The sequence below is a fragment of the Somniosus microcephalus genome, chromosome 6 (genome assembly GCF_052327205.1).
Source record: "Somniosus microcephalus isolate GS21.2 chromosome 6, FLI_Smic_1.0, whole genome shotgun sequence".
Lineage (NCBI taxonomy): Eukaryota > Metazoa > Chordata > Chondrichthyes > Squaliformes > Somniosidae > Somniosus > Somniosus microcephalus.
Window position 1 is genome coordinate 61,101,047 of NC_140992.1, and position 26,435 is coordinate 61,127,481.

General features: G+C 45.7%; 1 protein-coding gene across 1 annotated transcript in view; it reads left to right on the top strand.

Annotated features, from left to right (window-relative positions):
* pex5la (peroxisomal biogenesis factor 5-like a) overlaps positions 1-26,435 on the top strand; it is a 250,138-nt gene that overhangs the window by 187,436 nt on the left and 36,267 nt on the right. The window contains exons 6-8 of the mRNA XM_085990260.1: positions 5,364-5,459; positions 14,961-15,077; positions 15,655-15,798. Coding sequence (XP_085846386.1) covers positions 5,364-5,459; positions 14,961-15,077; positions 15,655-15,798 — 357 coding nt within the window. The remainder of the gene's footprint in view (positions 1-5,363; positions 5,460-14,960; positions 15,078-15,654; positions 15,799-26,435) is intronic.

Here is a 26,435-nt window from a genome sequence, read left to right on the forward strand (position 1 = left end):
GAAGATGTTTGTTTTTCCCCGCAAATCAACCTCAGGAGTATCCCTACCCTCGTGGCTCTCCACCCCAGGGACAGTCCTGTTACGGAAGCATGTGAGGGGCCACAAAACGGAACCCCTCGTGGAGGCAGTACACCTACTCCACGCAAACCCACAGTACGTGTACGTCAAGCACGCCAACGGGCGTGAAGACACCGTGTCCATAAAGGACGGTGGCATAGTGGTTAGCACTGTTGCCTCACAGCGCCAGGGACCCGGGTTCGAATCCGGCCTCGGGTGACTGTCTGTGTGGAGTTTGCACATTCTCCCCGTGTTTGCGTGGGTTTCCTCCGGGTGCTCCGGTTTCCTCCCACAGTCCAAAGATGTGCGGGTTAGGTTGATTGGCTATGATAAATTGACCCTTAGTGTTAGGGGGATTAAATACGTGGGGTTACGGAGATCGGGTGGGATATGTGTCGGTGCAGGCTCAATGGGCCGAAATGGCCTCTATCTGCACTGTGGGGTTTCTGTGATTCTGTGATTTCCGTGACCTCGCCTCGGCAGGAAGCGACGACGACGACCCATCACCACCACCCCCAGAAGAACCTCCCCCATCCCCAGAGGTATCCTCACCACCCCCAGAAGTACCTGCAACACCCCCAGCACATGGGTATGCCCAGGAGGGCACCACAGACTCCCGGTCGGAACCCGTTCTGTTGCGACGTTCAGGAAGGACTATCACACCCCCGGACAGACTAAATCTGTAGAAGGGGTGAATGTGATGAAATATATGCCTTCATCAGCCCATGTGTTTTACCTGCTTGTATTGTGTGAACCGCCCCCTTTTGTTCCTATTGTGTGTATTGGCTACGCCCCTGTCTTTTGCCATATAAAGGTCTCAAGAGCTGTATGAGTCATTCCTACCAGACGAACCCGATGTGGGAAGACCTGCAATGCTGCAATGTTCTTAGTTATTAAAAGCCTTTAGTTGAATCCTTTAAACTCCTTGTCTTTGAGTTATTGAAGGCACATCACTCCTTATTTACTTTATCAAAACCCTTCAAATTTTGAACATCTCTTATCCAATCTCCCGTTAACCTTCTCTGCTCTAAGGAGAACAAGTTTCTCCAGTCTCTCCATGTAACTGAAGTCTTTCATCCCCGGTACCATTCTAGTAAATCTCTTCTGCACCCTCTCTAAGGCCTTGACATCCTTCCGAAAGAGTGGTGCCCAGAATTAGCCACAATTCTCCAGCTGGGGCCTAACCAGTGTTTTATAAAGGTTTAGCATAACTTCTTTGCTTTTGTATTGTATGCTTGTATTAATAAAACCAAGGATCCCGTATGCCTTTTTAACAGCCTTCTCAACTTGTCCTGCCACCTTCAAAGACTTGTGTACGTAAACCCCCAGGTCTCTCTGTTCCTGCACGCCCTTTAAAATTGTACCACCTAGTTTATATTGCCTCTCCTCATTCTTCCTACTGAAATTAATCACTTCACACTTCTCTGCATTAAATTTCATCTGCCATGGGTCTGCTCATTTCACCAGTCTGTTTGTGTCCTCCTGAAGTCTGTTACTAACCTCCTCACTGTTTACTACCTTTCTGAGTTTTGAATCACCTGCAAACTCTGAAATTATGTCCTGTATACCCAAGTCCAGGTTATTAATATATAGCAAAAAGAGCAGTGGTCCCAACACCGACCACGGAGAGCTCCTATAGTCAGATTTACAGACAAAAGGACTTCTCATTTCCTTCAGATTTTGCACCACTTTCCTAAGGACACTTTATTGGTCTACACAGCGCAGGCCTGCCTATTCCTTTTGCAGAAATTCTCAATGCACTTCCATATGCTCTACAGCTTTTTATTTTTGTAACTGACAGGAAAGCCTAGCACCAAAAAATTTTAGTATAATTTTATAAATGATTGAATCGCTTTACTTTCTTCCCTTTTTATTATTTTTTCCCTTATTCATTATCTATATACCTTTTAATGCTTTTCTTCCCCTTTTTTCTATGACAATAGAACTAAGCTACAATTTTGTGTATTTTAAGGACTTGCTACAATATTCATCTCAAAAGCAGTCTTAAATATAGGCTTATGACCAGGTACTGCTTTACAATGAAAGAATAAGTTAAATTCTGTTTTATTACATGGCATTTCAAAGTTTTCACCATTTCTTAGGATCACAGTTCACAATTTGGACCCTTTTTCTGTGAAAAACAAAACCTAAAGACCTTGCCCATGACATTAAGAGATTATGCTGAGAGTGCAGTGAGATTTAAGTTTGTTGTAACTTAATATATCCATGACTGTTATTGATCACTTATATTATAGGGAAAAACTGAAGTAGTGGTTGTGGAAAATTATGAAGAGCGATAGTAACACTGAAGATGCAAGGTTTATTTCCTAGAGGGTCTGAGGACACGCCCCCTCCAGGAAGTTTTGATGTTTGGCATTTTTTTGGAGTACTTTCCAGTAATCAGATACTAGATAACAGTTAGGAACAGGAACACTGGCCATTTTAACTCCCTTTCCTAGCCCATGGAAACTGAGACTAAATATTGCACTTCCACCCTGGCAAACATTAGAAAGATAAGTGCCAGGGTGGAATTGGAAGACCATTCCAATTACTATTCTAAGTGCTTCCTGACATCAATCTTGAACTTGCCTTTTACCAGTTTACACCTATGAAACAATTTCCTGCAGTTGTGATTTAACTTGAACTGGTGTTTGGGATTAACCTGTTCTGTTTCACTTAAGATCCAATGGGTGTTATTTTGGTAAAAGAGTGAAAACAGGCGATACGTGGGTGCTGTGCTAATAAAACACGCCTGTTTGAAAGACTGTTTTAGCCTGCAATTTTGGGACTAATTGATGATTACCATGATTTAAACTTGCCTGGAGGCACTAAAACAGACACCTGCAGGTTTAGCACTCAAGCGCTGATTAGAAGCAATTTTCGTGGAGAGGTATATGTAGCCTCCATGCACCCACTTCCACTGAAGGTGTAGAGTGCGCTGGCTGAGACAAAACAGAACGTTTCAAGATGGCTCAAGGACCTAGTGAGAGGGTGCACAGGTTCTCAGATGCAGCACTGGAGGTCCTGGTGGAGGTAGTCCAGAGGAGGAGGGATGTCCTGTACCCATCCTCCTGTCCCTCTCTCCTGCAGCAGCTGGTGCTGCTCTGCCTAGCCTCATGTCCTCCTCCCATTCCTCCTCCAGACCAAGGGGATCCCTAGCAAGATGGCAATGACCAAGCACTCAGTTTCTTCTGGTGACTCCTATAAGGTCTCCAATAAGGTACAGTAGCACAGCACTTACTCTCTTTAGGTGAAGTCCTCAGAGAATTTCCAGAATAAATGTTGATAGAGTGTTGGTAAAGTCTTGACAAAGTTTCCGGAAAGTGTCCTGAAGTATCTCAAAAGTCCCCTTCAAACCTCCGGCAGCAATTGAACTGTGAAAGCTGAGCATAGCTTTAAGCAGTGCTCGAAATCCTCAGCAACAACTTCTTTACTCCAATTCAGGTGGTCGCTGTTGGGAGAGGTCGTTAATTGAAGCGCTGGCCACCAAAATGCCATGCAGCCTCTTTATTGAGCGCTAGCAGACAATTTAATTGTCAACCAGACCCTTAACGATCCTCTGAGCAGCCGTTCCTAGCGTGCGCTTCAACTCCTTTACCAAGATGGCGTTTTGCACTAAAGGCGGGCTAAACTGGTGTTGCAATTCAGGACCCCATCTTGGCCACCTCGGAGGCTCTTTAGCGCCTAAAGTATCTGCAGAAAAGCACCCCCTATATATCTGTATAAGGCCCCCTTTCGTTCCCTTCCTTTCAATGCTGAAGAATCCACATTTTGCTGGTCTTTTCATATAACACAGCACTCTGACAAAAAGGATCACCCTCATAGTCGTTCTCTGCACTGCTTCCATTGTTTGGCTGTTTTCCTTCAGTGATGAAAACTGAATGCAGTATTCAAGGTGCAGTCCAACCAGAGCTATATACACCTTCAGCATCACCTGATAGTTTATTAATGTTGCTTTTCCTCTCATTGCAGGCACCAGACAGGTGCAGTGTACCAGAGGTGTGCTGCATCTGCTGAGGTAGGAATGCGCCCAAATTTCCTTCCTGATACAGGACAGTCCCCTGATAGGGCCTCGTGCTGGGAATAGGGGGATGAAACAGGAGCGAAGCTGCAGGCCTAAGAGCCCTACAGCTGCCCTCCCATCTACTAGAATCAGGGCCTTCTTGCTGCTGCTGGATTGCAGCAAATCTCCAAGATTGCACTGGGGGTAAAATAATTTACCAACCTGTTGCCATTTCACATTTTCAGGACGCTCTCAGTACCCCCTCACAGACCATCTGGAAATTCTTCCTTCCGCCTTTTCTCCGTCCTAACTTTGGGCCTGTACCAGCTACAAGTGCAGGCTGAGCACTGCTCATTTAAGGAACCACCAAAAATCCTGGGCCGTGTAGTAGGGCAGACACCTGACATAATGGGCCTGTGCCCCCATTCCCTCTTTGCTGTGCCCAAGAACTGTGCATCCCCTAGGCACAGTGAAGAGGAAAATCTGTTGTATACTTGACTAATTTGGCAATATAGCTAAACATGCTGCTTACTTGTTGATTGCTGCTCTGCAATGACTGTGCATGGTCAGTGTTGAGTCTATTATTGCTCCCAGATCTCTTTATCTTCATCCCTAGCCAGTTTAACACCATTCATCAAGTATGTCTAACACTTTCTTCCAATGTATAAAACCTTGCAATTCTGTACTGAATTTCATCTGACAAAGCAAATATTATCCTACATCCTTCTATAACTCTGCTTCAGACTCTACTGTTCTCCCATACCACATCTCTACCAGTCTCAGATCATCTGAAACCAGAGCATTTATGTAGATCAGAAATAGTAGGCGGCTCTGAGATCAGCTGACTTGGAACAGATCAGGTGATCCAATCCTGCTCTGTTCGGAGTCATTGGTAAATGTACAGTGCAGTAATCGTCATCTTCATTTGCAAGGCTCAGTACTTCAATGGACTGTACATTTACTAATTGAGGCACTGGTTAAGCTTATAGAAAATCTGTAATTTAGTTTGATTTACAACTTTATAATCATATGATTTTAAATACTATATTCACTCGCACATATGTTGCTTCCCAAACTTAAAACTATTTTTTTGTTCTTTAAAAGGGTCCTATAGATTAGGACTATATAGCATTAAAAATGTAATCATATAAGCTGTATTTCTCAATGTTTACAATCATATTCCTTACAACATTCCATTTAAATATTGAGCTAATTTAAAAAATAAGAATTCCCACCAGTCTTTTTAGTTGAGTCATTTTAATTGTAATATAACTTATGATTCTGTGTCTTTGTTACTTTCCAGACTCAAATAACAAAGGAACAGCGCTGGGGAAGTATGTCACTCACCCGGAACCAGTCAACGGAGGAAGAGTTTGAAAGAGCAAAGGCAGCAGTTGAGGTGTCTGAATTTTTCCACTCTCTTCTGGAGATTAGAATACAGAACTTGACTGGACAAATTTTTGCAGCTTGTAAATTGAAAAGACCATAGCCCTTTCTGTTGGGTTCCACAGAATGTATTTCAAAACTGCAAACCATATACACTTTCAATGTGCAGTAGTCTTTTAAATAATTATCATTGGATATTGTCCTTACTCATTCCTGCTAAGCTCCAAATATGCCATCCTGCATACTCTCCCTTCTTCCTAGATCATGATTCATCACAGTCTTCTACATTAACTCAGTCTTTCCCAGAACCTCAAAACTGCAGGTGCCCTTACCTCCCTCATTCGTTTCTTCCTCTTTTTCACTTTATTAACTGCAAATTTGATGTTATGCAATCACTTTATTAATAGAATATGAATCTATATCATATTCTGATTTAGTTCGTCTCTTTTATTCTTTGCAACCTCAATGGTGACCTACAATATAGGCCTTAGCCTTCACCTTCGTTTCTCACTAAGATCTGAATTAGTGTGGATTGAAAAGATTGTAAGCAATGTAACATAGTTTCCTTTTATATGTTAAATGGTAATGAGTGGGTAAGACTCTTGGTCATTTTCAATTGAAAACCACATCAGTATCACATATGATGACCAAAAATTGTTCTGAGCCATAACATCACAAAGCAGAATCAGATCATTTAAAGAATCAATAAAATGAGAACCTAAGAAACATCTCCGTAAAGACTCCGATACATTTTCAAAACTGGGCATCCATGAGGCGCTGTGGACCATCAGCAACAGCAGAATTGTATTCCACCACAATCATGGCCAGGCATATCCCTCACTCTACCATTACCATCAAGCCAGGGAACCAACCCTGTTCAATGAGGAGTGTAGAAGAGCATGCCAGGAGCAGCACCAGGCATACCTAAAACGAAATGCCAACCTGGGGAAGTTGCAACATAGGACTACATGCATACTAAACAGTGGAAGCAGCATGCTATAGACAGAACTAAGCGATCCCACAATCAACGGATCAGATCAAAGCTCTGCAGTCCTGCCGCATCCAGTTGTGAATGGAGGTGGACAATTAAACAACTAATGGGAGGAGGAGGCTCCATCAATATACCCATCCTTATTGATGGTGGAGGCCCGCAGGTGAGTGCAAAAGACAAGTGTTTGCAACCATCTTCAGTCAGAAGTGCCGAGTGGATGATCCATCTCTGCCTCCTCCTGAGGTCCCCACCATCAGAGAAGCCAGTCTTCAGCCAATTCGATTCACTCCCTGTGATATCAAGAAACGGCTGAGCGCACTGGATACAGCAAAGGCTATGGGTCCCGAAAATATCCCGGCTATCATGCTGAAGACTTGTGCTCCAGAACTAGCCGCGCCTCCAGTCAAGCTGTTCCAGTACAGCTACAACACTGGCATCTACCCGACAATGTGGAAAACCACCCAGGTATGTCCTGTCCACAAAAAAGCAGGACAAATCGAATCCAGCCAATTACCGCCCCATCAGCCTACTCTCAATCATCAGCAAAGTGGTGGAAGGCATTGTCAACAGTGCTATCAAGCAGCACTTACCAATAACCTGCTCACCGCTGCTCAATTTGGGTTTTGCCGGGACCACTCAGCTCTAGACCTCATTTCAGCCTTGGTCCAAACATGAACAAAAGAGCTGAATTCCAGAGGTGAGGAGAAAGTGACTGCCCTTGACATCAAGGCAGCATTTTGACTGAGTGTGGCATCAAGGAGCCCTAGTAAAATTGAGGTCAATGGGAATCAGGGGGAAAATGCTCCACTGGCTGGAGTCATACCTAGCACAAAGGAAGATGGTTGCAATTGTTGGACGCCAATCATCTCAGAACCAGGACATCGCTGAAGGAGTTCCTCAGGGCAGTGTCCTAGGCCCAACCATCTTCAGCTGCTTCATCAATGACCTTCCCTCTATCATAAGGTCAGAAGTGGGGATGTTCACTGATGCTTGCACAATGTTCAGTTCCATTCGTAACTCCTCAGATAATGAAGCAGTCCATGCCTGCATGCAGCAAGACCTGGACAACATTCAGGCTTGGGCTGATAAGTGGCAAGTAACATTCAAGCCACACAAGTGCCAGGCAATGACTATCTCCAACAAGCGAGAGTCTAACCACCGCCCCTTGACATTCAAGGGCATTACCATCGCCGAATCCCCCACCATCAACATTCTGTGGGTCACCATTGACCAGAAACTTAACTGGGCCAGCCACATAAATATTGTGGCAACAAGAGCAGGTCAGAGGCTAGGTATTCTACGGCGAGTGTCTCACCTCCTGACTCCCCAAAGCCTTTCCACCATCTACAAGGTACAAGTCAGGAGTGCGATGGAATACTCTCCAGTTGCCTGGATGAGTGCAGCTACAACAACTACTTAAGAAGCTCGACACCATCCAGGACAAAGCAGCCCACTTGAATGGCACCCCATCCACCACCTTAAACATTCACTCCCGTCACCACCGCGCACCATGGCTGCAGTGTGTACCACCTACAAGATGTACTGCAGCAACTCGCCAAGGCTTCTTCGACAGCACCTCCTAAACCCGTGACCTCTACCACCAAGAAGGACAAGGGCAGCAGGCGCGTGGGAACACCATCACCTCTAAGTTCCCCTCCAAGTCACACACCAACCTGACTTGGAAATATATCAGCGATCCTTCATCGTCGCTGGGTCAAAATCCTGGAACTCCCTCCCTAACAGCACAGTGGGAGTACCATCACCACACAGACTGCAGCGGTTCAAGAAGGCGGCTCACCACCATTTTCTCAAGGGCATTTAGGGAATGGCAATAAATGCTGGCCTTGCCAGTGACACCCACATCCCAGGAATGATTAAAAAAATATATATTCTATTTCTATGATGATGGCATCTTTCATATAGTTACTGAAGCAATTACAGAACTAGTCAGGAAATGCAACGGAATGCCACTAAAATTAGATTTTTTTTAAAGTGACTTGCCTTGTCTGGTGTGGTAAACTGTAAGTAGATAGTTAAGAAATACATTCCCTACCAGTTACACTGTCCATGCTTTCCATGGGCAGTCGCCTATATTGGGAAAATAGTGCTAACCATTTGCCAGCTTATAACGTATTAAGCGCCTGGCTTTTTCAGCCATACTTTATCATGTCGCTTTCCTGTCGTGCTCTGCCACTTCAAGTCTTCTCCCATTTGGTTGGAGAAAAGTTTGTCTCCATGAGCTTTCAAGTAATGAAATAGCTCTATTAAAGTGGAGCAGGGGAAATTGTAGACCGGCGCCTCAGTACTCCCAAGAGTGGGCCCTGAACAAGTGATTGGCTGGAACTGTGGCTTTTGATTAGAAAAAGGGAAGAACATGGAATCACGGTGTAGAATTTCACATCCAAACTGGTCTCACTATTTTCCAAGCTATTACAATCAGAGGACAGGTGTAGTTAGTTGCACCGCTGCCTCCTGCCTTCACGTTACTTTTTATACCCTCCGCTGCCTTATAATGGCCAAATCGTTTAAACACCAACGTACCTGCTATAAGTGGTGGGGACCGTAATAATAACTTTGAGTGAGCAAAAACCTTAAAGATAAAGGGGGAGAAATTCGGTACCTTAGCACCTCCAGTTAGCGCCTGGCGGGGCGCTGAGGCAGTAACGCCACGGCGACACATGCCAAATCCGCCCCCCCCCCACCCCCAATGTTGCCGCTACGAGTTAGCGCCAGAGACTTCAGCGCCAGGCAGCTCGTGATTTCAGTAAGCATGCAGGCGCCCGATCTGCAAAATTCATTGTCACCACCTGCCTTGGAGCCTCACCCCGACAGGGAGAGGAGGCGTGAAACAGTCAGTAGCCGGCTCCAGGGGCGCTACTTAAAGGGATCATGAGTAATGAGTCACAGCTCTCAGGTTAGTGCTGTTTCACCGCTTCCTGGTCAGTTTGGCATTCTGCAACAGTTCAAATCAGTCATTGAAAAGTTGTTTAGTCTCCGGAATGTTATGGCTACTAAAAATTAGTTACATTTATTCTCACAATGGGGGCTGTACTGGCAGTCGACCTCACTCTACAGGATCCACGGCGGAGGGAGCACAGCAGGGAGCAAGATTGGAACATGTGGCAGAGGGATGAGGAGGGCCATGAGGGCTCTCAACAGGAGGCCTTGCCCTCAGAGGGTATTCTGACAGCACTTCTACCTTCAATTAAGCGAGGAACAGTGTATTAGAAGGCTCTGCTTCAGCAAGGAGGTGGTCATAGAACTCTGCCACCTCCTGCAACCAGACCTCCAGCCTCAGATCAGGAGGAGGACAGCTCTCTCAGTGGCAGTCAAGGTCACCGTTGCCCTCAATTTCTTCGCCAGCGGATCCTTCCAGTCTGCAAAAGGAGACATAGCGAACATCTCGCAGTTCACTGTCCATCGCTGCATCCAGGAGGTCACAGAGGCTCTCTACAGGAGGAGAAGGGACTACATTTCCTTCCCCATCACCAGAGAGAAGCAGGACAAATGTGCATGTGGCTTTGCCAGGATAGCGGGATTCCCCATGGTGCAGGGCGCCATTGACTGCACCCATGTGGCTTTGCGGACACCGCATAACAATCCTGACATCTTCCATAACCGCAAAGGCTACCACTCACTTAATGTGCAGTTGGTGTGCGACCACAGAGAGCGAATTCTCAATGTGAATGCCCGCTATCCTGGCAGCAGCCATGATGCCTTCATTCTGTGCCAGCACTCTTCCAGCCACCACATCAAGCTCGCGGCTGGCTGGTCGGAGACAAGGGCTATCCGCTCCCCGCCTGGTTCATGACTCCCCTCCGCAACCCCAACACGCCTGCCCAGCACTCATATGATGAGAGCCATGCTGCTACCAGGAACATCATCGAGCAGACCATCGGGGTGCTCAAGCAACGGTTCTGCTGCCTTGACCGCTCAGGAGGAGCCCTCCAGTACTCAGCTGAGTGGGTGTCCCATTTCATCATCGTCTGCTGCATGCTCCACAATTTGGCCATCATAAGGGCCCAGCCCTTGTCACCAGGGATTGCGGGACCACCTCAGAAGGAGGAAGAGGGAGAGGAGGAGGAAGAGGAACATGAGGAGGAGGAGGAGGAGGAACAGGAGCAAGGGAGAAGGCAGCCACTCAATTGGCCTTCTGGAAGGGTGGTCTGTGACCACCTCATCAGACTGCAGTTCCAATAAATTAAACCCCAGATCCCTGTTGCTCACCACATCCCCATCGTTGCATCCCTGTCACAGGCCATTTCACAGCGCAAAGCTGAAATGATACACACCACAAAATAATTCAAACTGACTTAATAAATATATCAATAATCAATTAACACATATTTACAACAACAATATTAACTATTTACCCTTGTGCAATCCCTTAGTGCCTCTGGTTACTGTGCCTTTGCCTACTCTACTACTCCTACAAAGTGTTGGCCCAGTAGCTGCAGCACGGCTGGTAAAAGGCTGCTGAGTGTCCATGCAGGAGAGTTCAGATGGCCTTGCAGGAATCCCTCGACCAGCTCTGGGCCTTGAAGGCCTGTCTGAAGATTGCACCACCTCAGCATGGGCAGCAGCAATCTGGGATGGCTGGATGACAGGCAACAACAAGGACAATGGCGGTGTGCCAGCAGTGGGAGCAGGAATGCTGTCATCCTGAGAGAACACCGGGTTCCTGCTCCACTGACCCACTGCCACTCCCCCGGAGCAGCACGTCAGCATCCCTAGCAATCTGTTGCAGCACAGATTGCTGGACTGTGGCGACACCGTGAAAGCCCCAGTCTACGATGGCAGCAGTCAGAGCTTGTGTGGCATCAAGCTGAAACTGCATGAGAGCAATCTGAGATTGGATGGCACCAACCATAGACTGCATTACAGTGCTAAGACATTGCGTCGCTTCTGCCTGTGCTGCACTGGAAGCTGCCAGATCGCCCATCACATGCGGCATCAGGTCTGGGTCACCACGTTCTCTCTGGGAGTCGACCATCCTTTCCAGACTGAAAATGATGGGCTCCATGGTGTGCGCAGAGCTTTGTGCAGTGTTGGAGGCAGACTTCTCCACACTCCTTACCATTGCCAACAGGCTCTCGGGCACCCTTGCCATTGAATCTATCATCTCCGTGTGCATGCCCATCACCCTTCTTCTAAATGCCTCCCCATCGAGGTCCTTATCTGAGTCCTGTGCAGCAGAACTTGCACGTGAACTCACCCTTTGGGGAGCTTGCCCCTGAGCTGCCCTTTCCCCCTGGCCTTGCTGCAGCCCACTCGTTCCTGGTGCATCACCCTGTGCAGATCCCGGTACTATACTAGCCTCTAAAGAGCGCCTAGTGCCAGTATCTGAGCTGGTGCCTGCGGGTGAGACATGCAGTGACACAGTGTGTTCTTCCTCCTCCACTTCCCCCGCCTCGCTCTCAATGGTGCCCACAGGGACAGGCTGCTCAGGTGCTTGCTCATTATCTGAAAGCATAAAGGCACAAGAAACAGGTTAAGGTGAGGGGAGGGGGGCAGGAAGGGAGAAATGCATGCATTCAGCACGATTAGCTGGAAAGTACGAAAGGCTTGTGGGGTGAGGGGGAAATGGAATGTGAGAAGGAGTAGGGATGAACATACTGTTGTTGCCCCCAAGGGGGCCAACGTTGCCGGTGGCCTCGGTGCCCACCACCTGGCGCCCAATAATCTCCAGCACTCTATTTTCCAGTGCAGACAGTGGTTGGGTGTTGGCTTGTCCCCCACCTGCGCACTCCTGCTCCCTCTTGTTGTGAGTCACCTTGGACTGCAAGAGAAAGGAAAGTGTGCAAATGAGTGTGGAGCAATGTGTTTGGGCAATGTGCCTGTCATTGTGTGCAAGGTATGAGTGTTGGTAGGTAGAGATTGTTGGTGGGTGAGTGCTGGGTGTGTGGTGCTTTGGCCAGTGTGTGCAGACTGTGGTTCAGATGGTGGTATGTCGCATTTGTTGAGGCATTGACTCACCCTGACCACCCGAGTGAGCTCGTTAAATTTCTTCCTGCACTGTGTGTGGGTCCTGGGGACCACAGTGCTGCCTGAGGCATGCTGGGCAACCTCCATCCACATGGCACGGAGGACTTGCGGTGAGGGACTCTTGCCACTTGTCAGGTAGAGCACTGCCCTCCGTCTCTCCACAGCGGACACCAACTCCTCCAAAGCTTGGTCCGAAGATCTGTGGGCTCTCTCCCTGGGGCATGAATCTGCCATCATGACACTTGCTTGAGTCGTCTGGCTCCTTGGGCTTGGCCTGCTCCTCCTTGCTGAGAATGAGGTTCTGCAGCTTCAATGAACCTCCCCTTTATGAACTGGAAAGAGCCTGTGGCAATGATGACTTGCGATTAGACTGCACTGGATATTGTTTAGCGCTTTGAGTGTAGCGCCACTGAGCTAGGCCATTAGCGCTTGATTTAGCGCTCCAATCCGAGTCTCAATTTTGCGTGCAGCGTGATTCATTAGTGCCTGCCGCTACTTCTCAAACTTTTCAAAAGTTACCGCCCATTCCTGGGCTATAATGAATTTCTCCCCCAAAGTATATAGGCCTAGAAATTGGGTTGGGGCGCCAAAGTGGCGCAAAAGTCGCCTGAGCGCAGGATTTAGCGCAGCGATCGGAGTGATACCGATTGCCAGAAATTCAGTTTCATTGCCCCTCGAGGGAGACGGGGCGAGGCTCGAGGCGCTCCACGTCCCTCTTAGGGTGCTGAAACTGACTATTGCAGTGCAACGTGCCGCAGCGCCACATGCTGCGGCACGGCACGCTGCGGTACTGCAGGCCTTCCACTGTTAAGGGGGAGGTGCCTGCAACAGCGCGATCCCCGATCGCGAGTGCCGGCAAATGAGCCCGGCACCAAGGAGAAGTGCCAGGCTCTCGGGAAACAGCCGGCAATGCCGCGGGGGGTGGTTTGGAGGCCGGGGACGGAGGTGCTGGTAGGCGGCCGCCGAAAAAGCGGCCGCCCCGCACCTCCACCTTAACTTGCGCCGCTGCCGGCACAGTAAGGCCCCATGAACCGGGCGCGGGTAGCGAGCGGCGCAACTGCGGTGTTCGCTACCAAATATCGCGAACGGGGCACGAATGGGGCGCTGCGCACACCGATGACGTCATCGGTGGCGGCGCAGCGCAAATGCCTAACGCCACCATTAGCGCCCCTACTGAATATCGCCGGAGACGCAGCCAGTGGCGCTACAGCCACTGACTGCCTCTTTAGGCCCTAACAGGTGGCGCTACTCACCCAATTTGTTGCTAATAACAATATGAAAGTGTTTAACATTAAGAATAATGGATTTTTCTTACTGTTAACTAATATTTGATAAATACAAACTTAGTTTAGCCTCTACAAATCATATGGCTGATAACTATTACAAAGATTTGGTCTGCCTATAAAGAATTATCCATGCTGGCATTTTAGTTGTTTTCAGTTACTAAATGTTACCTGGTTAATAGACCAATGTGACACATACCTCACAGTGTCATCTTGTCACTTACTACATGTGTGCAATTGCCTTATAGAAATTACAACATGGAAGGCCATTCAACCCAATCAGTCCGTGTTGAAGCTTACTGTCCACATGAGCAGTGATCCTATTCCTATGAAGATCCCTAACTTCCCCTTTCCTTCGACCAATAATCTAACCTATTCTTAAATGTTGACATGATCTCTGCTTCAGTCACTAACTCTAGTAGGGCATTCTACATCTTCACAACCCTCTATGTAAAAAGTTTTGCCTACTATCTGTCCTAAATGTCTTATACTCTATACCCTCTCTATTGCCTCAACATCCTTCCTATAGTGTGAAGCCATGTGGCACTGCATGCAACATTTCCAACAGAAACCAATGGGGCTGCACCAAGTTATTGCAATTATTAAAACCTGCATGATATTTCTAATTTGGAGTCTTTATCATTTTGATATCTGGTGATCATTTTCTCGTAAACTACTAAAAGCCATGCAAACAATATTAGCAACAAATAAACGAACAAATAACCATCAATGGCTATAATTGAAATCAAGTGGTCCTAAAGACTTATTCAATTGATGGTATATTGCTCTGTAGATTTATACTACTGCTTAGGATTATGAAAAGGGCAACTTCAATGCTTAATCATTACTTGGCAAAACTGAATTATTAACTGCATATCAAGTATTCAGTTCACCATGAGTATGTATAGTGGAAAATGTATAATTAACACAAAAAACTAGCGTACTTCAGGTTGTATTGTCACTCAAAGGAAATCTTTGAATCCAATCCTGAAAGAAGCTTCTAAAGAACCATATTTTATGTCCGCTAAAGTAGGCTTATCCTTTCTATTTTCTTCTTAAGTATTCACACTCAAACTCAATCTCATCTGGCAAGTACTTAATTGTGCTGCGACTTATAGAAAATACCAGCTTAATTGGACATCTGATGCCTAATGAATTGCTGCCAAGAATTCTCTGTGGTTTTTGAATTGGTGGTTTTTGAATTTAACTTGTGATTGAAGCACTTTAGCTTTTGTATTTTATTGTTTTCTACCAGTCTGACACAGAATTCTGGGATAAAATGCAAGATGAATGGGAGGAAATGGCACGTAGGAATTGGATTGCAGGAAGTGAACAGCCACTAACAAATACAGCTGTCTCCCCACATGAGAAGGTAACCTAATATATTATGTGACCTTAAAAATAACACATTGCCCTATAATCAAATTGCTGCAACCAGCAAATACTTGGGTTATTTAATTTTCATTTATATTCAAAATCTACCTGAAAATTGTGACAAAGAATTCATGCAGTACAATGATGAGAGTTATCCATTGCACAGTACAGAAATTAGGAAAATACAGTGCAACATTTTAATGTTTTATTAGCCCATTCTTTACACAAGATGGATTGTGATCATCTGCCTCACATCAAACCCAAGTAGTAAATAGTGGATTTGATGTGAGTACCTGCAGTACCAACCAGTCAGAACAGCAAATGAATAAGGAATGAGGGGTGGAGGGAGTCAAACAAATTTTGAATGGATAATGTTGAGTTAATTATTAATGAAGTGATTTAATTGTTGTAACTCAATAACAATGAATAGCAAGGTAATATTGAATAAAGTATATGCATTAAAATGTCTATCAAGTCAGTAATCAGCCCAATTTAGTTCCAGAAAGTTAGATATCAACAATTTTTGCAACTTTTTTTTATTAGATATTAATCACTTCAATTGACCTTTGCTGCAGGGCTATTATTTTCACACCGACAATCCCTTCAAAGACTGGCCCAATGCATTTGAGGAAGCAATAAAAAAGCAGAAAGAGGGAGATCTTCCCAATGCTGTCTTATTGTTAGAATCAGCCATTTTGCAGGACCCCTATGATGCAGAGGTAGGCTGACAATGTATATCAAACATAAGTGTATCAAAAAGTAAAATATACCAATAATCATGTAAGTTTAAATAAGGTATAGCTGATATTACTGTGTTTTTACAAGTATGAGATGCATTTTAGTTGTTCTCAAAGGAGTATGATATATACAAAAATTAGATTCCCTATATATAGACCTGCTATTAACCCATGGTGTTCTCTCTACTTCAATGTATTTCTTGACATCTATGTGCTATTTTAATGGGGGGGTTGGAGACCTGCTGTTTTTCAATAAAGTGCATCTCGCTTTACTGTTACAAGTGGAAATTAAATGGATTATATGTTTTAATACATTGATTGTAGTATTAATGGGGCTATTAATGGAGATAAGGAATAATAAGGGGAAAAAGTCAGTAGTGGGCATAGTCTATAGGCCTCCTAACAGTTGCAACTCTGTTGGTCGGAGTATAAATCAGGAAATAGTTGGGGCTTGTAATAAGGGAACAGCTATAATCATGGGAGATTTTTAACTTTCATATTGACTGGACTAATCAAATTGGGCATGGCAGCCTTGAGGAAGAGTTCATAGAGTGTATTAGGGATGGGTTCCTTGAGCAGTATGTAACTGAACCAACCAGGGGGCAGGCAATCTTAGATCTGGTCCTGTGTAATGAGACAGGATTAATAAAAAATGTCCTAGTAAAGGATCCCCTTGGAATGAGTGACCATAATATGGTTGAATTCCAAATTCAGTTTGAGGGTGAGAGAGTTGGATCTCAAACCAGCGTACTGAGCTTAAATAAAGGAGACTATGAAGGTATGAGAGTAGAATTGACTAAAGTGGACTGGGAAAACAGATTAAAGTGTAAGACGGTACAAGAGCAGTGGTCTACATTCAAGGAGATATTTCACATCTTTCAAGATAAATATATTCCACTGAGGAAAAAGGGGAGTAAAAGAAAAGACAGCCATCCGTGGCTTAGTAAAGTAATAAAGGATAGTATCCGACTGAAAACAAGGGCATATAAAGTAGCCAAATCTAGTGGGAGGATAGAAGATTGGGAAGCATTTAAAAGCCAGCAAACAATAACTAAAAGATTAATTAAGAAAGGGAAGATAGATTATGGAAGTAAACTAGCAAAAAATATAAAAACAGATAGCAAGAGTTTCTACAGCTATATAAAAAGAAAAAGGGTGGCTAAAGTGAATGTTGGTCCCTTAGAGGATGAGACCGGGAAACTAGTGATGGGGAACATGGAGATGGCAGAAACGCTGAACAAATATTTTGTATCAGTCTTTACAGTAGAGGACACTAAAAATATCCCAACACTGAACAAACAGGGGGCAATGGGGGGGAAGGAGCTAAACACGATTAAAATCACTAAGGAGATGGTACTCGGTAAAATAATGGGACTAAAGGCGGATAAATCCCCTGGACCTGATGGCCTACATCCTAGGGTCTTGAGAGAAGTGGCGGTAGGGATTGTGGATGCATTGGTGATTATTTTCCAGAACTCCCTGGACTCAGGAAAGGTCCCGGCCGATTGGAAAACTGCTAATGTAACACACTTATTTAAGAAGGGAAGTAGACAAAAAGCTGGAAACTATAGACCAGTTAGCCTAACATCTGTGGTTGGCAAAATGTTGGAGTCCATTATTAAGGAAACAGTAACAGAGCATTTGGATAAACATAATTTAATAGGACAGAGTCAGCATGGTTTTATGAAGGGGAAGTCATGTTTGACAAATTTGCTCAAATTCTTTGAGGACGTAACATACAAGGTGGATAAAGGGGAACCAGTGGATGTAGTGTATTTGGACTTCCAAAAGGCATTTGACAAGGTTCCACACAAAAGATTACTGATCAAGATAAAAAATCACAGGATTGGGGGTAATATACTGGCATGGGTGGAAGATTGGCTATCTAACAGAAAACAAAGAGTTGGGATAAATGGTTCGTTCTCGGGCTGGCAATCAGTAACTAGTGGTGTTCCGCAGGGGTCAGTGCTGGGACCCCAACTCTTTACAATCTATATTAATGATTTGGAGGAAGGGACCGAGTGCAACATATCCAAGTTTGCCGACGATACAAAGATGGGAGGGAAAGCAGTGAGTGAGGAGGACATAAAAAACCTGCAAAAGGACATAGACAGGCTAAGTGAGTGGGCAGAGATTTGGCAGATGGAATATAATATTGGAAAGTGTGAGGTTATGCACTTTGGCAGAAAAAATCAAAGAGCAAGTTATTATCTAAATGGAGAGAAACTGCAAAGTGCTACAGTACAAAGGGATCTGGGGGTCCTGGTGCATGAAACACAAAAAGTTAGTATGCAGGTGCAGCAGGTGATCAGGAAGGCCAATGGAATCTTGGCTTTTATTGCAAGGGGGATGGAGTATAAAAACAGGGAAGTCTTGCTGCAGTTATACAGGGTATTGGTGAGGCCACACCTGGTATATTGCGTGCAGTTTTGGTTTCCATATTTAAGAAAAGATATACTTGCTCTCGAGGCAGTTCAGAGAAGGTTCACTCGGTTGATTCCGGAGATGAGGGGGTTGACGTATGAGGAAAGGTTGAGTAGGTTGGGCCTCTACTCATTGGAGTTCAGAAGAATGAGAGGCGATCTTATCGAAACATATAAGATTGTGAGGGGGCTTGATCGGGTGGATGCGGTGAGGATGTTTCCACTGATGGGTGAGACTAGAACTAGGGGACATAATCTTAGAATAAGGGGCTGCCCTTTCAAAACTGAGATGAGGAGAAACTTCTTCACTCAGAGGGCTGAGAAGCTGCAACATTAAATAAATTTAAAATGGAGATAGACAGTTTCCTAGCAGATAAGGGAATTAGGGGTCACGGGGAGAGGGCAGGGAAGTGGACGTGAGTCTAGATTCGGATCAACCATAATCCTATTGAATGGCGGAACAGGCCCAAGGGGCCGTATGGCCTACTCCTGCTTCTTATGTTCTTATGCCTAATGATGCGAAACAGATTATAATGCTGTTTCATCAATTTTAGGTGCTGTTCATGAAGTTTGAAACTGATAGGCCTTGTACAACAATAACTTGCATTTGTGTCACGCCTTTAACATAGTAAAACGTCCCACGGTGCTTGCCTTGAATCCAAATACAAAGTCTCTTCACATAGTCCTTCATTAATGGCATTCTAGATCAGCAGCCAGGAAAAGCTTGAGCATCACCAAGGGATGCCTCTTTCTTAGATTTTCCCTGGATTATCCCTCTCTATCTGATCTCCAGTTGCTGCTTCTCTACAGGAACATCATATATGCTAATCTTAGATAGAAGGGATTGTATCAGAGGAATGCTGGTCAGGCCTTTGGTCCACAGTGGGCTTGATGGTAACTTCCTCTCCTGCTTCTTCATCATCCGCCTCATCTTTCTCATTGTCATAGTCAACCTGGAAGAAGTCCAGTCTCTCCTCTTCTTCATCATCCTTGTCCTCCTCCTCTGCCTGCTGTTATTGTGGTGAATCTGCAGGAAAGGAGGGTATAAGCTAGGAATGGGTGACCATATCCCTCTTGGGATTAAGGCGACAGAGAAGGAGGTTCAAGAAATGCCATGGTGACTGTGTAGGTGTGCCGTCACAAACCTGCTGCCAGCAATGTGGCTTTAATCTCCCACTACAAGAATAGAGTCCATGTCCATCAGCTCCATGGCATGCTCCTCATAGCGGGTGATCTCTTGACATTAGGGATGCCCTCTCCGATGCCCTGACTTCCACTGGCATAGCACACAAGTTTCTCCTGCAATTCGATTTGAGTGAATTAGGTCAAGGGTAGCAATTGAAGACTATTTCCCAGGTATTATTAGACAACTGATGTAAATAATTTGGTGGTATCCCCTTGTTGTAGAGGAAGAGGTTTGAGGATTGTATATGCAAGTAATTGCTGTTTAGGGAGATAGCTACACATACTGTAAGATCCCTAGGTAATGCCCTTTTAGCCAGACTGCAGTGTGAAGTGTTAGTTATGTGGCTCTTAATTTTAGAGGGTAAAGAGTGCCAAAGGAAGAAAGGGGAGAGTGCCCAGTGCGTTATCTTAACCTGTCCTGGTCTGATCATTGAATCAGTTGCCTCACTGCTCTGCAGTTCTGGTGGTGAGATTTGGCACTGAATGACACCCTCCCTCAACATAGAATTGAATGATACAGCACAGAAGGAGGCCATTTGGCCCATCATGCCTGTGCCGGCTTTGTAAGAGCTTTACAATTAGTTCCAATCTCCTGCCATTTCCCCGTAGCCCTGCAAATTTTTCCTCCAAGTATTTATTCTTTTTTTGAAAGTTATTATTGAATCTGCTTCCACTACCTTTTCAGGCAATGCATGCTAGATCATAACAACTTGCTGCTATATTTTTTTTTAATTCTCTGTGTCACCTCTGGTTCTTTAGCCAATCACCTTAAATCTGTGTCCTTTGGTTACCAACCCTTCTGCCACTGGAAACTGTTTCACCTTAGATTCTCTATTAAAACCCTTCATGATTTTGAACACCTCTATTAAATCTCCCTTTAACCTTCGCTTCTCCAAGGAGAACAACCTCAGTTTCTCTAGTCTCTCCACGTAACAAAATTCTGGTTGACCATTTAATGTCTACATTTAAAGTGTAGTGAATCCGTGTGTGATATCACAACTGTTGTATCAGTGTGTTAATGAAGACACGGAATGCAGGAGTTGGTTTACAGGTGTTTACTGGACAAAGTCTGGAGGTGAACTAACAGATACAAGACAATATACAGGCTTATATAGCCCGAGTGGCCATTACCGGCAGTACAGTACACAGGGGGCTCTTAAAGGCACATACACCACAATTCCTCCCCTTTTAGACAACTAGTACATAATATTTTAAGTAATCATTAATTAACATGTTACAAGAACAATAATCTACACATTGCTGCAGTTAATCAATTATAAGTCAGTCTCTCTGGAGGCTTCCTGACTCGGTCCGGATAACGCCTCGGTGGTGTAGTAGGTTCTTTTGGCAAGGCTGATTCGGCTTGAATGCCAGTGTCAGGTTCATCTGGTTCCAGTATCACCGGATCGGAGGTAGATACTATGGGTATCTCTACTTCATCATTAGGCGTATAGAGTTGTGGTGTAGGTTGTCCCTTTTCGGATGACTCTATGATCTGGTTAGCATGGCACCTTATTATGCTTTCTCCAATGTCCACGGTATACATCAGCGGTCCTAGTCGTGTGCAAATAGTTCCAGGCTGCCATTTCTCGGTACGGTAGTCCCGGGCCAAAACTTGTTGACCTATCTGGAAGGTTCTAGTTGGCCTTTCATTCATGCCTTGAAATTGCCGGTTCTCCACGTCCCTTCTGATGTTTGGCTTGATCAAATCCAGCCGGCATCTTAGGCTTCTATTGAAGAACATAATGGCGGGAGTTTGGTTTGTAACCACGTGTGTTGCATTCCTGTATGCAAACAAGAAGTTATCTACCTTATGCTGAAGTTTTATGTCTTCATTACCCATGGCCTTTATGGCCTTCTTGAAGGTCTGGACAAACCGTTCAGCCAATCCATTGGTGGCGGGATGGTATGGGGCGGACGTGTACTGCTTAACCCCATTGTTTTTTTAAGAACTTCCTGAATTCTTCGGACACAAATTGCGGTCCATTATCAGAACAGATCTGTTCAGGCAGCCCATTCCTGGCAAATATGGTCCTTAATACTGTGATGGTTTTTTCCGTGGTGGTGGAGGACATCTTTATTACCTCCGGCCACTTGGAGTGTGCATCAACCGCGATTAAGAACATTGAATCCATAAATGGACCAGCAAAGTCGATGTGTACCCTTTGCCATGGAGATGAGGGCCACTCCCATGGATGTAGAGGGGCTTGTGGTGGGGCGTTTTGGACCTTCTGGCATCCTAGGCAGCTCTTGGTCATTTCTTCGATGTCTCCATTGATACCTGGCCACCACACAAACGCTCTGGCTAGGTTCTTCATTTTCACTCCACCCAGATGCCCCTCGTGAAGCTCCTTTAGCACTTTATCCTGGAGTTTGGGTGGAATCACCACTCTGGATCCACACATCAAGGTTCCTCGGCACACTGACAGCTGTTCTCTTCTTTGCGAGAATGCTGGCAACAGTGGTTCACCGTTAAATCGTAGACTCGTGAGAGAGTCGGGTCATTTCTCGTTTCCTTTTCAATGGCAGAATTTGTTACTGGTAGACATTCCAGTATGGTTGAGTGGAACATCTCCACTGGGTTTACTGTAGGTGCCTCTTCTACCGTTGGCAACGGTAGGCGCGATAAACCATCAGCATTCCCATGCTGTTTTGATCCTTTGTATTCTATGTCATATTGGTGTGCCCCTAGGAAAAGGGACCACCTCTGTAGCCTTTGCGCTGTCATAATGGGAACACCCTTTTTAGGGTTGAATATGGAGACGAGGGGCTGATGGTCAGTCAACAAGGTAAATTTTTGTCCGTGTAGGTAATGGTTAAATTTCTTCACTCCCCATACCAGGCTGAGTACTTCCCTGTCAATCTGGGCATAGTTACGCTCAGCTGAGTTCAATGAGCGTGACGCAAAAGCTATCGGCCGTTCTGAGCCATCAGGGAATCTATGTGATAATACCGCTCCTACGCCGTAAGGGGATGCATCGCACGCCAGTCTGATTGGCAGTGATGGGTTGTAATGAGCCAAAACTTCCTTGGACGTGATCAAGCCTTTACATTTATGGAAGGCATGTTTACAGTCCTCGCTCCATTCCCAAATTACTCCCGTTTGTAGCAGTTCGTTAAGAGGGTGCAGAACAGTTGACAAGTTCGGTAAAAATTTATGGTAGTAATTTATCAATCCCAGGAACGACCTTAATTGTGAGACATTTTCAGGTGCTGGTGCTTTTATGACCGCTTCAATTTTCTCAGGGGACTTATGCAACCCTTCTTCATTAATTATGTGGCCACAATATGATATTTGTTTCTGGAAAAATTCGCACTTGGGGCGGTTTGCTCGTAGGCCCCGTTCTCTCAGCCTAGTGAGCACCTTCTCCAAATTGGCAAGGTGTTCGTTGTCGTTTTCTCCTGTTACAAGGATGTCGTCTAGGTAGCGTTGAGTCCCAGGAATCCCTTGATGGACTTGTTCCATAGCTCTTTGCCAGATAGCTGGAGCTGATGCTATTCCGAAAACCAGTCGATTGTACTGGTACAGGCCTTTGCGTGTGTTTATTGTGAGATACTTTTTAGAGGCCACTTCAACCTCCATCTGTAGATATGCCTGTGCCAAGTCAATTTTTGTGAAACGTTTCCCTCCAGATAGTGAGGCGAAAATATCTTCTATCCTCGGGAGAGGATACTGTACCGTGTGAAGGACTGGGTTTACAGTCACCTTGAAGTCCCCACAGATGCGAATTTTTCTCTGTTCTTCAGATTTATCATTATTTAACGTTTTCTTCATGACCGGGACGATGGGTGTTGCCCACTCGCTCCAATCTATCTTGGATAACACGCCGGTCTTTTCCAAATTCTCCAGCTCTGCCTCGACTGCTGGACGAATTGCGTATGGCACCGGCCTTGCCTTAAAAAACTTGGGAATTGCCGCATCTTCCACCTTTATTGAGGCGGTGATGCCTTTCAAGGTTCCTAGTTCCTGTTGGAACACTTCTTTGGCGTTGGCCAAGATGTCTTTTAATCGTTCAGGTATGATGTCATCATCATTTTTTTCCTTACTGGTCACCGTCAGTGCCTGAATGGAGTGCCAGTCCAAACGTATCTTCCTGGTCCATTCACGTCCCAACAGCGGTGGACCACCATCTTGCAGAATGTATAAATACAACTTCTGTATTTCCTTGCCGTTGTATACAACAGGCACCTTTATTTTCCCTTTGGGGTATACTTTCTGCCCCGTATATGTTTTCAAGATAATGGATGTGTCTTTCAAAGGTATATGCGGAAATAGCCGCTCGTAATCCCGTCTACTTCTGACGGTCAGAGCTGATCCTGTATCTAGCTCCATTTTAACTGGGGACCCCGCTATCATGAGGGTAACCCAAATGGTCTGGTAATCTTCTTTGGCAATTACATTATGTAATTTGAGAGAGCTTAGTCTCTTGTTTCCGGAGTCGCTATCACTCTTCAGGTCTTCGGAGCTACTGTCCATCATCATTTGTACCTTTCTGTACTTTTCCTTATTGATTTTTTTTCTGTCAGTGGATTTTTTGTTTCCAGATCGGCATACACGTGTAATGTGTCCCATCTTTCCACATTGCCTGCATGCTTTGTCCTTGAACCAGCAGTCCCTCTGGTCATGGGTGGATCTGCCGCAGCGATAACATCTCTCGAAACCCCATGTCATTTCATGGGTGCCGAAGTCCTGTGGCTTTTGCTGTATCTCTGCAGCTCCTCTTGCACTGAAAGCCTTGTCCAGTGTCAAATCTTTCTCAGAAAGTAGCCTTTTTTGTGTTCCTTCACTTAGGAGACCTCAGACGAATTTGTCTCGTAGAGAATCTGCCAGTCCTGACCCGAATTGGCAGTGTAGGGTATCAACAATCTCCTTAAAATTCTTGTCCATCGGTTTGGCTGGAGTGATTAAGTTTCGTAACAGCCTGTATGTCCTTGCGCCCATTAGATTTAGAAGTACCGGGGCCTTTTTATCATCCTTTATTTCATTCGCTGTGCAATATACTTCCACTCTTTCCACATATGTGGCCCAATCCTCTACATCACTATCAAAAGTAGTAATGTTGCCAGTCTTAGGCATCCTAAAAAAAAATGGTGCCTCCCGCGCTTTCCTTTCTTCCTTGCTGAAAAAAAAATGGCGCCTCCCGCGCTTTCCCGCCGCTGTTGCTGCTGACAACGCGGTTCTCCACGGTTTTTATTTATACAAATATTTTTAATAGTCGGAGACTTGTTCCCGCTGGACTCTCTGGGACTTTCCCCGCCCTCTGCGTGGTCCGAACGCCGACCTGCTTTGCAGAGCTGGCCGTCTCCCGAGTGCTCCACCCTTCGTATTTGTTTGCTTGCGCCTTCACTGCTTGGCCCCGCTGTAGAGCCAGCCGATCGAGCCCCAGCCCGCCGCCCAGGAAGGATTATTGCAGTACCTGCCACCAGCCTGGCTAGCTGGTGAAACCACAGTTTTTTTTCTTTTTTTCTTCTTCCTTCGTCTGAGGAATCGATCTCCTGGAGGTGCTGCCGAATTGCAGGTAAGTCCGTTTCCAATTCGTCGCCACTGTTGTATCCGTGTGTTAATGAAGACACGGAATGCAGGAGTTGGTTTACAGGTGTTTACTAGACAAAATCTGGAGGTGAACTAACAGATACAAGACAATATACAGGCTTACATAGCCTGAGTGGCCATTACCGGCATTACAGTACACAGGGGGCTCTTAAAGGCACATATACTGTTGTGTATGTAACCTGTTCCACCTTAAGAGAGCTTAAGCCTGTTCCACCTTAAGAGATGTACTACTTTCTCAGGCTGCTGTAGACGTAATACCGGGGGTGAACACACCGGTATATAAGCACTGTGCAGTAATCTTGTATTCAGTATAGTCCCTACCTCCAACCAGTAAAGACCTGTTTTTATTGTTACTCATTAGTCTGTGTCTTAATTAACTAAATAATTCACAGACTTAACACTGGCGACGAGTCAGGTTCTTACCCTGCAGCAGTTATTCCACGGCGGTTGAAGAGAGGTTTCAAACCTCACCACTCACCACCCCACTGGAAGCGACAGGCATTAGGACCCTGAAGCCTCCATCAGCTTGTGAACCGGAGTAGAAGACAGGACTGGGGAAGAGAGAGGTACAGGGCGATAGCGATCGGCAGATAAGGGCCGGGCCGCTTTGAAGTGAGGGGCGCAGCCGGGCCATCGATCGCAAGCACTGATAAGGGCCGGGCTGCTTTCAAGTGCGAGGCGCAGCCGGGCCATCGATCGCATCCGCTGATAAGGGCGATCGCAATCCCTGATAAGAGCCGTGGTGAAACGCGCGAGCGGGTAAGCCAGAGCCCGGGAGGGAGCGAGCAAGAGCCGCGCGAGCGGGTGAGCCAGAGGCCGGGAGCCGCTTCGGTTGGGAGCCACTTCGCGATCCAGCGATCGCATCCGCTGATAAGGGCCGCACTCGGGCGATCGCGGCGAAGATAAGGGCCGCACTCGGGGGCTGAAGGGAGACGGCGTCGGGGGACGGGTGAAGACCGCCAAGCGCGGGAAAACCGCCATTTTGTGGGCGGAGGACGACGGCAAGAGCGGGAAGCCGCCATCTTTGATAACAAGTAAAGAAAATAAAATCTGAGAAATTGCAAATCTACAATGCCTAAACACGGGAATATTAGCACCTTTGATAGTGACCTCGAAGATTGGGCCATATATGTTGAAAGAGTAAAAAATTATTGTAAGGCCAATAAAATTCGTGACCAAGATAAAGCTCTAACATTATTAAATTTAATGGGTGCGAAGACATACGGGCAATTGAAACACCTGTTATCACCAGATGAACCGGCGGATAAGACGTTCGATGAGATTGTTACTGCCCTGAAAGATCATCTAAACCCCACGCCGCTGATGCTAGCGGAACGATTTAAATTTTACGACAGAAGGCAGCTACAGCATGAAAGCAATGCTGATTATTTGCTGGAATTGCGTAAATTAGCGAAATATTGCCAGTTTGGAACGGGACTGACAGATGCACTACGAGA